Genomic DNA, 13,241 nt, shown 5'->3' with positions numbered 1-13,241 from the left:
GAAGAACTGCACATTTTATAAGCCATGAAGTTTAAAATATACTGGATACCGTTTTCCAAATTCTCTACTTTTTAAAAGAGTTGATCAGTCTTTTAAATAAAACATATTCCTCCATAAAACACTGCTGCTATAGCTGATATAAATAGGAAAGACAAACACATGTAAGAAAAACTTTTAATAGGAAAAGTAACAGATGGGCTACACATCAGAATGTTTAAAAACATGGATTTACAAGACCGATAATTTAGAAACATGACTTTCCAAAATCAAGAACAATGCTGATAACACTGACCAGTCCTTAAAATAAGAAAAAACAGTCCCAGAGTAAATCCCTGGATGTTGTACTAACCTTTGAAACACGTTTCGTGGATGCTGCAGCCCAAACACAACACTAAATTAACAAAAGAAACTCATTTCTGTGAGAAGATTCCCTTTGTTTCTCTGTCGAAACTGAAGACAGAAAACAGCCTGGGCACCGTTTTCAGTGCGAGGTGTTTTTTTCCTACAACTGTCTGGATTTCACCACAGGAACGAGGGTTCTGGACACACACTCGAAACAGAAGAAGTTCTCTCTGTGCTCCTACGGCCGCGGGCCCCTGCACTCAGGCACGGCGGGCTCAGTGCCCTCGCAGTCAGCCAGGAGAGGGGTGCCCAGCGGAGTCAGAGGCCCTTACCGGCGCAGGCGCAGGAAGAATGCGTGGCGACACTCCTTGCTGTCCACGGGGTAGTACTTGTCATAGAAGTCCAGGATGTACTCCTCCGTCTTGAAGCCAAACTTCTGGTACAGCAGCATGGCAGGGTTACTGGCAGAAACATGCAAGGTCACGTCCTTGCCCATACAGGTCTGAAGGAGAGAAAAGGCGTTTGCAGACTTAGCCAGGGGACCTGGAAAGACACACTGCAGTTTCACCGGTCATCTGCATGTTTTTTTCATTTCAGATGCGTCTTGCTACAGTCTGAAACAAGATGTAATTCATAGTCAGATTTGAAGCTTTACACTCATGCCCAAACTTGCTTTAGAGCATTAAAAACATTGACCTTGAAACAGTTACAGATGATGATATTTCCAAAGGCTGGGGTCTTGGTCCTACAAAGTAACATTAATGACAGTGTTTGTATAAGACAATGCCTGTATAAGATTATAAGATCGCACCTCTTTAAGATGATACCCTGTAACAGAACTTGCCTTTGCTACACCCAAGGTAACAGCTTTACGGGCAAATACCTGTATAAGATGGTAAATCATGAAGGTGGCAATGCCTGCTCTTCTCCACTCCGGGTGAACCAGCAGGAATGATATGTAGGCTTCATTGTACTTCACATCTGGGACCATGAACCCAAACCCAATGACCACTTTCTTGTACAGAACCACAACACTGAAGTCTGGATACTGCAAGCACTCTGACAGATCGATGCCTGTTGAACACACACAGGTGATAAAGAATCTTAGATATAACATGACCAAGGCTGTAGGAACTGTCAAGGATGAACGACATGTGCAGGCATGAAAACTTTCTGAGGTTGTTCTGATCACAGGAAGACCTGCTGCTCTTCAGTGAATTCTGTAAACGTCTGCCTGCTCATTTTATCAACCCAGAAACAGGAGCATGCCGCTGGACCTAATCTCACTAAAGCGAGACATGACATTATGTCAGCTGCAGTCCCAACAAAGAGCAGTAAAAATAGGGAGAGAAGTGCAGGAGTACCAGGCCAGAAGATCTCCTGGCACATGGAGTTGACCGAGGGGATGTGGTTGGGCCGGACGTAGCAGTAGTCGATTGGGGCCTCTGGCTCGGGCTTCCAGCTGGGGTCGTTCCTGTGGGGGTAGGCTCTGATCTCGGCCAGCAGGCGCAATTTAAGCGGCTTGCTCTCAAAGTCTCTCCTGCATACACACACACGACACACTGAAACTGCTGCTGGAAAGGACAAACATTTTATTACAAAAACATCAAGCAAAACTGCATGAGGCCGTAATAAAACCCCAGACTCCTTTTACAATGTGGCGCTGGCTACCGGGATTCCTATACTACACATGCACAACTGTACCTTATGAATGGCTTCAGGGTGCGGGAGGTGTAGGGGCTTCTGATGCCTTGGTTGAGGGTGCAGTCCAACCCCATCAACCGATGCCAAAAAGAGGTGGTGGGCTGATTGTACCCTTTCCTCGCGGACACAGTGGTCTAGAAGATCAAACAAAACAAAGCTGACCACTAACCCTTAAGAAGGCTTTCCTCAGCCAGCTGTAAGTGTGGCCCAGACTTTGTGCCCCCAGATCAGGTCTGCACTGCGCCACCAGTCACAGCATGTCTGGCCAAGCGCCATGGCCCTTCAAGAAGCACCTGCACTCTGAGCAACTAGGCAACCAGCAGCCAAGTGAGCAAGAGGAGCCGACTGTGCCTGATCTCACTCGCACACTAATGGCCACGAGGTCGGAGTCCTGTCCGTACCTGGAAGCGATCGAGGATTCGGAGGTCCTGGCTGGTGGTACGGTAGGTGCCCACAGAGGCCCCCCCGCGCTGGCCTGCAGCCTCCTCTCGGGCGCCGTAGACACCCCCCACCAGGCTGAGCGCGGCGCTGACAGCCTGGTCCAGGTCCAGCAGGGGGAGCCCCCTCTCGCGCTTGGCCTGCCGCACCAGCAGCTTCCTGTGCAGCCGCCTGGCCTCGGGGGTGACGGCCAGGGCCTGCGGGCAGGCCTCCAGCCGCCGCAGCAGCAGCCGCTCCTCGTACAGGCTCAGGGGGGCGTAGTGCGGGCTGGCGGCGGCCGCAGGGCAGCCGTCCTCTCTCTCCGAGGACAGCGGCTTCTTCCTGTCCCCCCTGCCCCGGCTGGCCTGTGCAGATCCGCCCTCGTCCGGGCCGCGGTCTGATTCTTCCTCGCCCCGCTCACCGCCCCTCTCCTCCTCGCTCTCCACCTCCTGCTTAATGTGATCGGCCGGCTGCAGCTTCTTCCGCATGATCAGGGCGCCCGTGGCCAGGGGCAGGCTGGGAGGGGGAATGTACTCTATTCCAGGGTCGATCACACCCTCCCCATCCAGCTCTTCATCGTCTGTGGGAAGAAAAGCAAGATGGATTCAGCACATCTACGCTTTCCATACAGAAACATTAAATACATATGACATTAAAGCAACAGTCTTCAGCCCTATTCCTAGAGATTCACAGCTCTGCATTCTTCATAGGAAACTGCAACTCCCCCAAGACCACAAACAATGCCAATCAATACCAGCTGCAGGAATGAAGAGCTTGGAGTGAAGATCTCTGGTTTAATTTTTTTAAATAGAATTATTCTTCCTAAAAATGATCCATCCGTGTCCATGTTATTCACTTAAATATTGTTGGTTACAAAAACGTATTAAAAGTGAAAAAAGGTCGGACATGATTTGTCTTGACTTCAGCCTTGACATTTCCACTGCATCTGTGATACAGCTGCTGGTCAGACCCCAGGGTCTCTTTCAAACCCCCTGTGTTTACATGGCGAAAACTCAAGCCCTTACAGACACCCATCGTCAGGAAGATGGAAAAGGCTCTCGGGCCCGGTCTGCTGCAGCCCAGCCGCACATGAGAGAGGGCAGCCTCACCGTGGAAGAGCGCCTGGGGGGGCATGACGTCCGGGATGAGGTCAGCCTCGGACAGCAGGCTGGGGGTGGCGGAGTGGGAGGCCGGAGTGCCGGGGGCGGAGAAGTCAGGCGAGGGGGACGGGGAGGGGCTGGTGAGCGGTGTGCGGTCCGAGGAGCTGAGGGAGGAGAAATCGATCACCTCCCCCTTCTCCAGCACCAGTTCCGGCCGCCGACCCCGGCTGCCGAACTTGACGGGCGTGGAGGAGGCGCTGCGGTCCAGGAAGCCGGCCGCCTCCTTCTGGGCCCGACGGATGTCCTTCGCCTCCTGGGTGCGCGAACGCTTCTCCTTCAGCTGCATGGCGCTCTCCACCGGGTTGCGCCCCCCGCGCTTCCTCAGGCCCTCCACCGTGATGATGGGGTCCAGCGGGGGCTTGGAGGGGGCTGAGGGGGCAAAACACACCACAGTCAGATGAGGAAAACGGCCTCCTCCCCCCTCCCCACAGACACAGGGGAGCAGGAACTGAGCACTGACTAGAATGAGAACTTCTCCATGCACAAGTTCAGCAGTACAGGCAAAACAGATTTACTGCTGAAGCTTTCCCCAGGCAGGCCTGCAAGAAAAAGCTGGACCAAGACTCTTGCAGGTGTTTGTAACCTTGCTGATGTTTGGGAAGCCCATCATGTCATGGTGAAAAAGTCCTTTGTCTCCCTTGATTGACTGCTGGCATTAAGCTTTGAGAAGCCATTTTCCAAGAACAGTTGATCAGCAAGGCCATATGACCTCTATCCAGACAGAAATATGAGATGCTGGAACACCATTCCTTTGGATTGTTTTACTCCTGTGCTCCAGGCACATGCCTCAGCTCAGAACCAGAGGAGAGAGCAGCGTTTCACCTTTTGTCTTCAGCAAGGAGACGGAGGTCTTGTCCCCCTCGGGCCTCAGGGTGGGTGGTCGGTTGTGTACCAGCTTCCACCAGCCTGGCTCCCCAAACTCCTGGGCTCCAGAACGGAAGAACATGGGGCTCCCCACCGACAAACACCCCGCCACTGTGCTCCACCATGTGGATGTCTTCTTCCTGCACGGTAGAGTCAGAGGGAGCAGATCAGCCACACACACCGCTGTCGTCCGTTCTCTCTGTTTCCAATTGCCAGTGCTAGCAATTACCCCCAGTGCCCTACCTGGATCCCAGAAGGAAGGTCCAGTGTCTCCCGATAAAGGCACAGATGTCCTCCTTCCACCGGAAGTAGCCCTGTCGGCCGGTGCCCTCCAGCGAGAGGTTGTACATGGCCAGCATGACCACCTGGAGGACAGGAAGTCATGACCACTTCAAACATCAACAGGTGTCAACAGTGTTAATAACGTCATAGTATTATATGGCCCAAAATCGTAAATGTCAGCATGAGTAATTATTTTTCTGGAGAGCTGAAATAAGACCTTTAAACTGGACTCAATCAGATGATTTGGAGCCAGGAGACCCTTGAGCAGTCAGGGGTGGCCCAGAGAGAATATCCCTGGTTCATACCTGCTGCCAGGTGAGCCTCATCCTCTCAAAGTGCTCCTTGTCATCCTCTGAGCACTCACAGCAGGTGAACTTAAAGAAGTTGTCGCCTTTCAGGTAGCTGGGCTGGTCTCCTCGCAGCTGACCTGGATGTTGAACAAGGAAGCTAATGTTCAGAATCAGCACAGAAAAATAGGATTTTACTTTACTTGGGGCAACCTTGGGCAACCTTGTTGTAAAAGGCGCTATATTAAAATAAATTGAATTGAATTACTCTAAGGTCAACGCCCTCCCAAGAATAGTCAGAGTTCAGACAGTGTGAATATGGAGCTGTGATGTCAACACCCTGTAAGTCTGTATGCCTTCTTTACTGTGAGGAACTTAACTTAGCAAGCCCCTTTACCAGTCTAAGAATTAGCAATTTTATTGCAGCATGAGGGTTACTGAAGGATGCAGATGAGAGCTGAGATCCCAGGAGCTGTCTACACAGGCCAGTCTTGAGCAGGTGCCGAAAGGTGGTCAGGGACCGAGTGAGCAGTTTTAATTTCTGGGGGAGGTCCACTCCACTTCTGAGGGGTGAGGGTGGAGAATGAACAGACTCTAGACGTGAGGGAATGAAGAGGAGGAGCAGAGATGGGGTGGAGAAGGCTGAGAGATAAGGGACTGAAGACCAGCAGGAGCAGAGGCGCTGAGTAATCAGTGTGCAAGAACAAGGGCTTCGAGGGGGATGTGTGTGTTAATAAGGAGCCAACAGAGTGACTAGAGCAATGGAGTGGCAGTAGAGCAGGGAGGAATAGAAAGGACAAGGAGAGCCACAGAGGTGTAGCTGACATCTGTCAGAGTCCGTCATCCGGCTGGCTGAGTCAGAGAGGGAGGTTGGCCAAGAGGGAATTGAGTGCATTGGGGAGAGCTTCCCGGCTGCAGAGATAACCCTTCCCTTCTTTACAAGAGCCAGTATTAGACTGTAGTTTAAAAAGGAAAAAAGCTTTAATCCCACAGTCACCATTACAGATTCGGAAGCTGGCAGTGAGCTGTAACGTGCTGCAGGTGCGTCTCACCGGCTGGGATCCACTTGTGACACTTATCACAGTAGAAGGACATCTCCTCCGTCCAGCTGGAGTCGGGCTCGTCGCCGAGGTCGCTGTTGAGGGAATCCCCGCTGTGGTCATGGGAGAGGTCCACAGAGGCCTGGTCCTCTGACTCCACGATCAGCAGCGTCTCCCCCTCCACCTCCCCCTCCTCCAGCCCCTCCGAGGCCGAGGTGCGAGTGGCCTCATCGTCCATCCGCTGGCTGGACAGGCCCCTCATCTCGCCAGATCCCCCGTCCATCGCTGGCACGTACTCGCTCGACAGGGGCGCTCTGGGCCGGCTGCCTGCAGAGCCCCACAACCCTGCGGGACAGGGGACAGTTTCACTCCAACAGATACATTCAGGAAACAAGATGCAACTGGCAAAGCAGGTCCTGCGCTGATACTACAGAGGAAGAGAGAGAATCAGTAATAATAGGATTTTATCCAGACCAGTGTTGCAACAAGGTCTCTCAAGGAGCAAGGCCTTTTGTAGTTCTGATGAGCTGAATGGCCTGTACACATCATGAAATTTTCTTACACGTCCCATGTAAAGCAGACTCCCACACCCTCAAGGAAACTTACTAAGTATTCCAGCTCAACCCTCAGTTAAATGATTGAGCCTGGGATTGAACAGATCGCTTGCTTAAGCACCACATTTTGAAATTATGTTTATCTGCTGAAAATTTCAAACAATTTCAAGTAAGTAACTGAGACCTTGACTGGAACTAAAACTTGAAGACACTTCTGGCCTAGAGCCCATCAACCACCTTCAGGTACACACACCTGGCTTGGAGGACAGAGTCATTCAGCATCGGCCACACAGGCCAGAACACCCAGTCAGCGGACCAGCCTGACTCACATAAGCTGTTGGAGATGTCTGAGCCTCTCTCAGGGTGGCCTGCCAGTCTAGGAGCCCTGAGCGCCTGCTGCTCTCCTCTCCCGCTCCTTCTCCAGCTCCCTGGTCAGACTGATCTGCTCTTCCAGTTGCCGCAGGTTCTCCCTTTTCCTGGCCTGCCGCTCCAGGTCCCGGACAACACCCTCCCGAAGTCTCTGCCGGAGATGCAAGAGCAGCACGATCAGAACAAGAGCATCAACAGGTGGCTCTCACACTCCTTGAGACAACTCTGTTAGATTTGCAATTGACTTAACCCCTTAAACGTCTCTTTAAAGCACAGGAGGACTAGTTCATTCTTTAGACTAATTCATGACAAACAAGTATAGATACACGGCTATATGCGTGCACACATACACAAGATTCTGACATTCATCAGCTAAAACTAACTTACTGAGGTAGCAGCATAGCAACAGAGTGTTTTCATAGAAAAAAACAACGTTTTTTCAATTCACACTGTTGTTAATGTATTTTACAGGTCTGTGTCCAGAATGTTTTTAAATCTGTTGACCTTCAATTAACTCGCCCATATATCCTGTATCCAGTCAGTACCTCACAGGGGACCTCTTACGCCAAAATCTATGCATTGCTAAAAGTCCTTTATTCTCCCCACACCACCCAGACTTATTGGTGCATTCGTTTACAAGCCTTTGCCCGTGTAGAGAAGGAAACAAATGCTGCGACGATGTGAGTTCTCACGGGAATACAGCAGCAGAAGCTGAAACACTATCGAAATAAACAAACCGGCCTGGGAAAGCTGAGGCGTCTCCGGGCTCTCACCTCTCGATCCAGACTTTGTTTGATGTGAACTCCCGCCACCGTTCCCAGAGTCAGAGCAAGAGAAATCCCTAACACCACCTTGGAGGTTGTAGACATAGCTAAAGGAAGGCACTTAAAAATCCGAAACGCTCCAACACCATATTATCTGTCAAGGGCACTACTTCGAGTAAAACCAATGTGTTTTCACAGCAGACCCGTCCCGGCGCATGGCGATGACGCAATAATCGCGCAGTCAAAATCAATTGAGTATAGAACTATTCGAGGTTCACCACAGCGTGGTCAGGAACAGTCTGAAAGCGGTGAATAGATGCACAACGTTGTACGTACCCAGGTCCTGGCAGGTGGCTTCACGGTTTTCCCCTTAAGCCGACAGTACGAGCGCACACAAGGGATGAAAGTTTTTACTAACATATGATCTCCTATGATCTCTTCGTAGACAATTTTTTTCATTATAAATAAGATTTAATTCCAATTACTTTCATCGGGTATAAACGTTCCCATTTATCGACTTGCTTAATTTATCGTCACAAATTAAAAAAATATATATTTTATGAAAATAATAGACAGGAGTAGATAAGATTGTACCACGTTTTTAATTCTGACAGAGGACAAGAAAAACTCATATTAAGCACCTGAAATCACAAGGGAACCCAGGAGACGCAGTACGTTAAATCAAGGACCTCCTGTCCTCTGCTCTGAACTCCCAGAGTCCCGCAGGGTCTGCAGGTCCCTATGAAATTATTATCCGTGAAGATAGAAAAGAATAATTAGTAATTAACACAACTCAAAATATTTTATTCATCCCCAGAGGGGCAATTTAAGAGTTTTATTTATTTATTAGAAGTCTGACTTAAATGTAAATACAGTAGATCCTTTGCCGTGAAGGAACAGAACAAACATACAGTGCATCAAGATGATGGCGATTACAGACACGCGTTTTCTTCAATCACAGGTGTGGTAATTAACCCTGCTCTCCGAGGTCAATTTGAAGAATAAAACCCAGGGGTGCTGCCTATGATGGGTTCTTTGTTTTCCCGTTTTTCCTTGCCTTGGCTATGGCTGTGTCCACACATGCACGCGTGTATTCACCCCAGTGCAACAAGAGCACAGGCAGCCTGGTTCCAGGCTCTGGCTCAGACCTGCCCCAACACCCTCGGCCACGACTGTTCACCACCGAGAACTGAAAAAGAAAACACTTTTTGATTTGAAAACAACCAGAAAGGAAAGCGGGTGAATGTGACAAACGCACTGTTAGCGTGCCGCGGCCGCACGTGACGAGTGTGCGAAAGGGTAGCAGCCTGGAAGCCGTGTAAAGAGCTGTGCACTCCTGGGCTCTTCTCTCCTGCTCCCTCTACTGCTTCTCCAGGTACTCCTCCAGCCGGAAGAGCCACTTGGTCCAGTACTCCAGGCACAGAGCGGAGTCCATGAAGTGAGGGTGGGCAGGGGACCCGTCCTTGTAGGCCACCACAATCAGCCCGTCTTCCACCTGAAGGCAAGCAGAAGGGAAACATCTCGATTAAATTTAATATATTTATTACCGAGATCTTTGCAGTCTCTATATAAAAGGCACTTCTATGTGCAATCCTTTCTGTACTTCAGTGTACTGGAGTTTCATAACAGGAGAATTACAGGGCTCACAATTCACAGAACTCAAACTTCTCTAGCTAGATCACCAGTGACAACTTGAAACATGAAGAAACAGTAACTACTCAAAGTACATGAGATTAAAAATGTTTATATGACAAAAAAAAGCACATATAGAAGAAGTCATCAGTTTGAATCACACAAACCTGAAAACCGTAGTTGTCATCATTGTTTATGGCTCCTATATAGGCTGCAACTTGTAAGGGGTTGTCAAATGTGTTGTGCAGAAGTGGCTTGGGCTTCTCTGAGGTCTTCCAGTCAATCACACACAGCTTCCCCCTGTGAGGAAAGAATCATGGGTCACACCGTGTCTCTCATGAATCAGACACTCATAGACAGAGCTTCTATGTTGTCGCTAAAAAAATCTAAAAACACAAAGTAAACGCCACAGATGACAATTCCACCTAAATAAATATTAAAGATGATAATATTCTACAAGGATGATATTAAGCTAAAATGAAGGATACGTTGATTTTCAGTTCACATGCCTGTGTGTGGTGACATTTACAAAGCATGATGGTCCTCCAGTGTTACAATTTCTCAATTTTCTCAGGAAGATTCTGGGGTGCCGAATTAAACACAGTATTTATTACCTTTGAGCCTAGTAATGGCTGCCTTTCTCCTGTGTTTTGAAGGGAGAGAGCCTGGAGATCGATCCTCAATGTCAGAGTAAGGAGTTCAATGCATCATGGGATGCCGCATGACCGAATTCAAGGAGCAAACTGACTGTTAAGAGGCCATTCACCTGTACTGGGCGACGCAGTCCACCAGGCCGACGTACTGCAGAGTCTGATGGGTCACGGCACTCTCTATGGCGCGCACCCCGCTGATGTCCGCCAGCACGTGCTGCACACTCTGCACGTACCCACACACGCCCCCCGCAGGCACCTCCGCCTCTTCGGGCACCTCTGTCGACATCAGGATGGCCTCTAGTGCTGCATGGAACTGGTTTCCTTGCCTAAAAAGATCTAGAGAGACAGATTTGACTAATTGAGCAGTCAGGTGTTTATAACAAGCCACTGCTCAGCTGACAATTAAGAGATCCTTGCTTTCAGTGAGTATTTGTGGGCAATATTCTTCTCAGTCAGGGTTCCTGCATTTATAAATATTACAGCCAGCTCCTTAGTCATCATCAGTAGGGGTGTAACCCCGGTGTCCTGGCCAAATTTCCAATTGGCCCTTACCGATCATGGCCTCCTAATAATCCCCCTCTATGAATTGGCTACATTACTCTGCTCTCCTCCCCACTGAGAGCTGATGTGTGGGGAGCGTTCTGGCACACTATGGCTGCCGTCGCATCATCCAGGCGGATGCTGCACATTGCTGGTGGTGGAGGGGAGTCCCCATTACCTGTAAAGTGCTTTGAGTGGAGTGTCCAGAAAAGCGCTATATAAGTGTAAGCAATTATTATTATTATTATTATTATTATTATTATTATTATCATGACTGCCCTTGGCTTGTAACCGATAAACACCAAAGACCTGCAGGCACCATGCCAGCAGCCGGAGTTTGCACTGTTGTGTTAGCGTAACCTCTTAGACCAGGGCAGCAGTGTGGGACAGTGGTCAGAGTAACTGGAAGGTTGTAGGTTCAAATCCAAGGTGAAGCACAGCTATTGCACCCTTGAGATTCACCCTGATTGCTACACTGAAATCCCCAGCTGTGTAAACACGTGCTTTGGATGGAAGTGTCAGATGAACAAGTGAGTAGGCAGTAACTCAAACTCAGTTACTGAAGAGACTCAATCCAGCAGGTCTCATGACTCTCTTTGAATTCCCCTCTCCTGAAGAACTAGAGGACACCAATTAACCTAGTTATCAGCCCCATTAGGTAAATAAAGGCTTGTATGGAACACAAAGCTGCAACCTTGTGGGCCCTGCAGGTCAGGAGCTGGGCTTCCCTGTCCAAGTGTCTGTTGGTTTTTACTCCAACCTCCGTAATCAGTTAAGCAAAGAACCTAATTATTTCTTAGTTACACACATATGTGATTTTATGAAGGTCTTTCAAAGTTGAAAACTCACAAGAATCTTTGTTAAAGGTAGTTACTGAAGAACACATAGGGATCTCATTAGAAGTATTACAGTTAAGATGTCAATTAATTAGACCAACTATATAATAGAGCTGTGAAGGTTAAAAATCAGAGGACAGTAAATCCAGTAAATCCAAGCGGAGCTTGAAGCCCCTGCTGTAGAAGGACTGAGGCCCAGGCTCAAACTCAGGTTCTCCTTGCTGGGGAAACAGAACTCCACAGCTGGAGCCTTCCCAGAGGACTGAGCTGCTCCAGCCAAGCACGGCGTGGCAGAGCTCCGCAGGCAGGGAAGACAACCTCAGACACAGCGCCGTGCGTCTGGGGCCTGACGCTCAGCCTTGACGCTGGAGCAGGGCTAGTTGGCTTACTGGCAGTGTACTCCTTGAAGCCTTCCTCTCCCAGCTCCCCGATCATCCTCTTCCTCCACCTCTCCAGGTAGAAGGCCTGCTCCAGAGGCATGCTGTGCTGCAGGATGCGTGTCACACTGGGGGCGGCGGGCCTGCCCTGGGCTTTCCGCAGGGCGATGCGCATGGGTGGGGGCAGCTCTGCCTCTACAGTCTGCTGCTCCAGCACCTTCGCGTTGTTCAGCAAAGGGACGATGTTCTTCAGAGTCTTGGCCTCGGTTCCCTTAGCAGCAGGCTTGGATTTGACCACAGGTCCATAGAGCTGTCCGTCCTCTTCCTCTAGACTGGCTGGAGTCTGGTAGCTAACTTTCGAGGACACAACCGAGTGAACCAGCGAGGAGTATTTCTCCGTGTCCACGGAGTCGTACTGGCTGCCCTTTCTGCGTCCATTCCAGGGGCAGGATGTGGATAAACACCGGACCACACTGACGCTGCCCTGGGAAACCAGCGCGACGGACAAGCTCCGTGATTTCGCGCTCCTGACTGCGCTCACGAGCCGATAGATCCTCATTCTCCCAGCACTCGGTTCACACCGAGCTCTTCTGCAGCTTCTTCTATATGTACAACCGCAGGAAACACGCCTTTAAAAGCCAAGGGAAATACATCAGTGACTCAATGAAAGTGAATTAAGAACCTAAGATATTTTGTAGAATAAAAAGATTTTGATAAAACTAGTCAATACTGAAATGCAGTGTAAAAGAAAAAAAGCATGTGTCGTATTGCGCCAAGATTTGTTTTAGATATAGTGGATATGTAGTGGAAACACCTCTATTAATATCTGAATACAACTTCAATTCATTAATTTGCATTATTATTGCATTACTAAATTCCATTTAAATCGTGGTTCATAACTCAGATGAATGAACTGGTTCATGGTGAAGGTGTTGGACGGTTATACAGTAGAAAATCCGTGTCAATAACATATCGAGTCACGTTCGTCAGTTTATTACAACACATCCCTGGTTCTCCGCATTTAACGTTTCACCAAGGAAAATAAACTTTGTACTTAGTATTAAAAAATAAAAAACAGACACGAGGCCCTTTACTGTACAACAGTACCATATAGATGTAGCAATGAAAAAGACACCAGTAGATAACTGTAAGATATGAAGTTAAAGTGCACACAATCAATCCCGATGCAATTCATTTTCATTCTTACCATTGAACTAGAACTAGACGAGCGCCTGGGCATTGTTTTATTTCCGGTTGTGGGTGTCGGGAATCATAGTTTCTCGTGGCGCCAAAGACTTCAGTCCACGTCTGTAAACTACAGATCCCACAGTGTAGTACTTCCGCTCCTGTGCGTCTTTCAATCCCGTCCGTGTGGGTACAGCAAGTTCCTGCCTCGACTGGAGTTAACTGAAACGATGGG

The 13,241-nt window shown here is 49.1% G+C and overlaps 3 protein-coding genes across 5 annotated transcripts; all 3 read right to left on the bottom strand.

Moving 5' to 3' along the window:
- Positions 1-160: 160 nt before the first annotated feature.
- Positions 161-7,040, bottom strand: kat14 (lysine acetyltransferase 14). Its single transcript, XM_088610773.1, has 11 exons — positions 6,904-7,040; positions 6,109-6,441; positions 5,075-5,196; positions 4,731-4,852; positions 4,446-4,627; positions 3,573-3,992; positions 2,448-3,043; positions 2,047-2,180; positions 1,707-1,882; positions 1,226-1,416; positions 161-844 (listed from the first exon to the last, which is right to left on the bottom strand). Exons 1-11 carry the CDS (start codon positions 6,923-6,925, stop codon positions 671-673), a joined length of 2,472 nt encoding a protein of 823 aa, XP_088466899.1. The 5' UTR covers positions 6,926-7,040; the 3' UTR covers positions 161-670.
- pet117 (PET117 cytochrome c oxidase chaperone) lies at positions 7,027-8,027 on the bottom strand. The gene is made up of 2 exons (XM_088610778.1): positions 7,793-8,027; positions 7,027-7,170 (listed from the first exon to the last, which is right to left on the bottom strand). The coding sequence occupies exons 1-2, from the start codon at positions 7,886-7,888 to the stop codon at positions 7,027-7,029; spliced, it is 240 nt and encodes a 79-aa protein (XP_088466904.1). The 5' UTR covers positions 7,889-8,027.
- Positions 8,028-8,366: 339 nt separating this feature from the next.
- Positions 8,367-13,186, bottom strand: mgme1 (mitochondrial genome maintenance exonuclease 1). Of its 3 annotated transcripts, XR_015928014.1 has the most exons (6): positions 13,029-13,186; positions 11,834-12,450; positions 10,182-10,404; positions 9,583-9,715; positions 8,841-9,278; positions 8,367-8,522 (listed from the first exon to the last, which is right to left on the bottom strand). XR_015928014.1 is itself a non-coding variant. In XM_088610776.1 (5 exons), the coding sequence occupies exons 2-5, from the start codon at positions 12,378-12,380 to the stop codon at positions 9,144-9,146; spliced, it is 1,038 nt and encodes a 345-aa protein (XP_088466902.1). In that variant the 5' UTR covers positions 12,381-12,450; positions 13,029-13,186; the 3' UTR covers positions 8,585-9,143. The 3 variants fall into 3 exon arrangements, 2 of the variants coding, with proteins under 2 accessions (XP_088466902.1, XP_088466903.1); XM_088610776.1 differs by lacking the exon at positions 8,367-8,522 and having other exon boundaries at positions 8,585-9,278; XM_088610777.1 differs by lacking the exons at positions 8,367-8,522; positions 13,029-13,186 and adding an exon at positions 12,929-13,012 and having other exon boundaries at positions 8,585-9,278.
- Positions 13,187-13,241: the final 55 nt, after the last annotated feature.

The sequence above is a fragment of the Lepisosteus platostomus genome, chromosome 17 (genome assembly GCF_059453375.1).
Source record: "Lepisosteus platostomus isolate fLepPlt1 chromosome 17, fLepPlt1.hap1, whole genome shotgun sequence".
In the NCBI taxonomy this organism is placed as follows: domain Eukaryota; kingdom Metazoa; phylum Chordata; class Actinopteri; order Semionotiformes; family Lepisosteidae; genus Lepisosteus; species Lepisosteus platostomus.
Note: the sequence above shows the minus strand (reverse complement) of the source record. Positions and strands in the feature narration are given on the sequence as shown.

What these genes read in the sequence shown, in the direction of transcription:
- kat14 (XM_088610773.1), bottom strand. Translation starts at nt 6,925, where the DNA reads ATGACTCTGTCCTCCAAGCCAG. An exon ending in TCACAAGTGGATCCCAGCCG is followed by an intron (nt 5,197 to 6,108) that starts GTGAGACGCACC and finishes TTCAACATCCAG; the next exon opens with GTCAGCTGCGAGGAGACCAG. An exon ending in ACCTTCCTTCTGGGATCCAG is followed by an intron (nt 4,628 to 4,730) that starts GTAGGGCACTGG and finishes TCTACCGTGCAG; the next exon opens with GAAGAAGACATCCACATGGT.
- pet117 (XM_088610778.1), bottom strand. Translation starts at nt 7,888, where the DNA reads ATGTCTACAACCTCCAAGGTGGTGTTAGGGATTTCTCTTGCTCTGACT. An exon ending in AACAAAGTCTGGATCGAGAG is followed by an intron (nt 7,171 to 7,792) that starts GTGAGAGCCCGG and finishes CATCTCCGGCAG; the next exon opens with AGACTTCGGGAGGGTGTTGT.
- mgme1 (XM_088610776.1), bottom strand. Translation starts at nt 12,380, where the DNA reads ATGAGGATCTATCGGCTCGTGAGCGCAGTCAGGAGCGCGAAATCACGG. An exon ending in CTTCAAGGAGTACACTGCCA is followed by an intron (nt 10,405 to 11,833) that starts GTAAGCCAACTA and finishes CTGTCTCTCTAG; the next exon opens with ATCTTTTTAGGCAAGGAAAC. An exon ending in ATGACAACTACGGTTTTCAG is followed by an intron (nt 9,279 to 9,582) that starts GTTTGTGTGATT and finishes GCTTGCCTTCAG; the next exon opens with GTGGAAGACGGGCTGATTGT.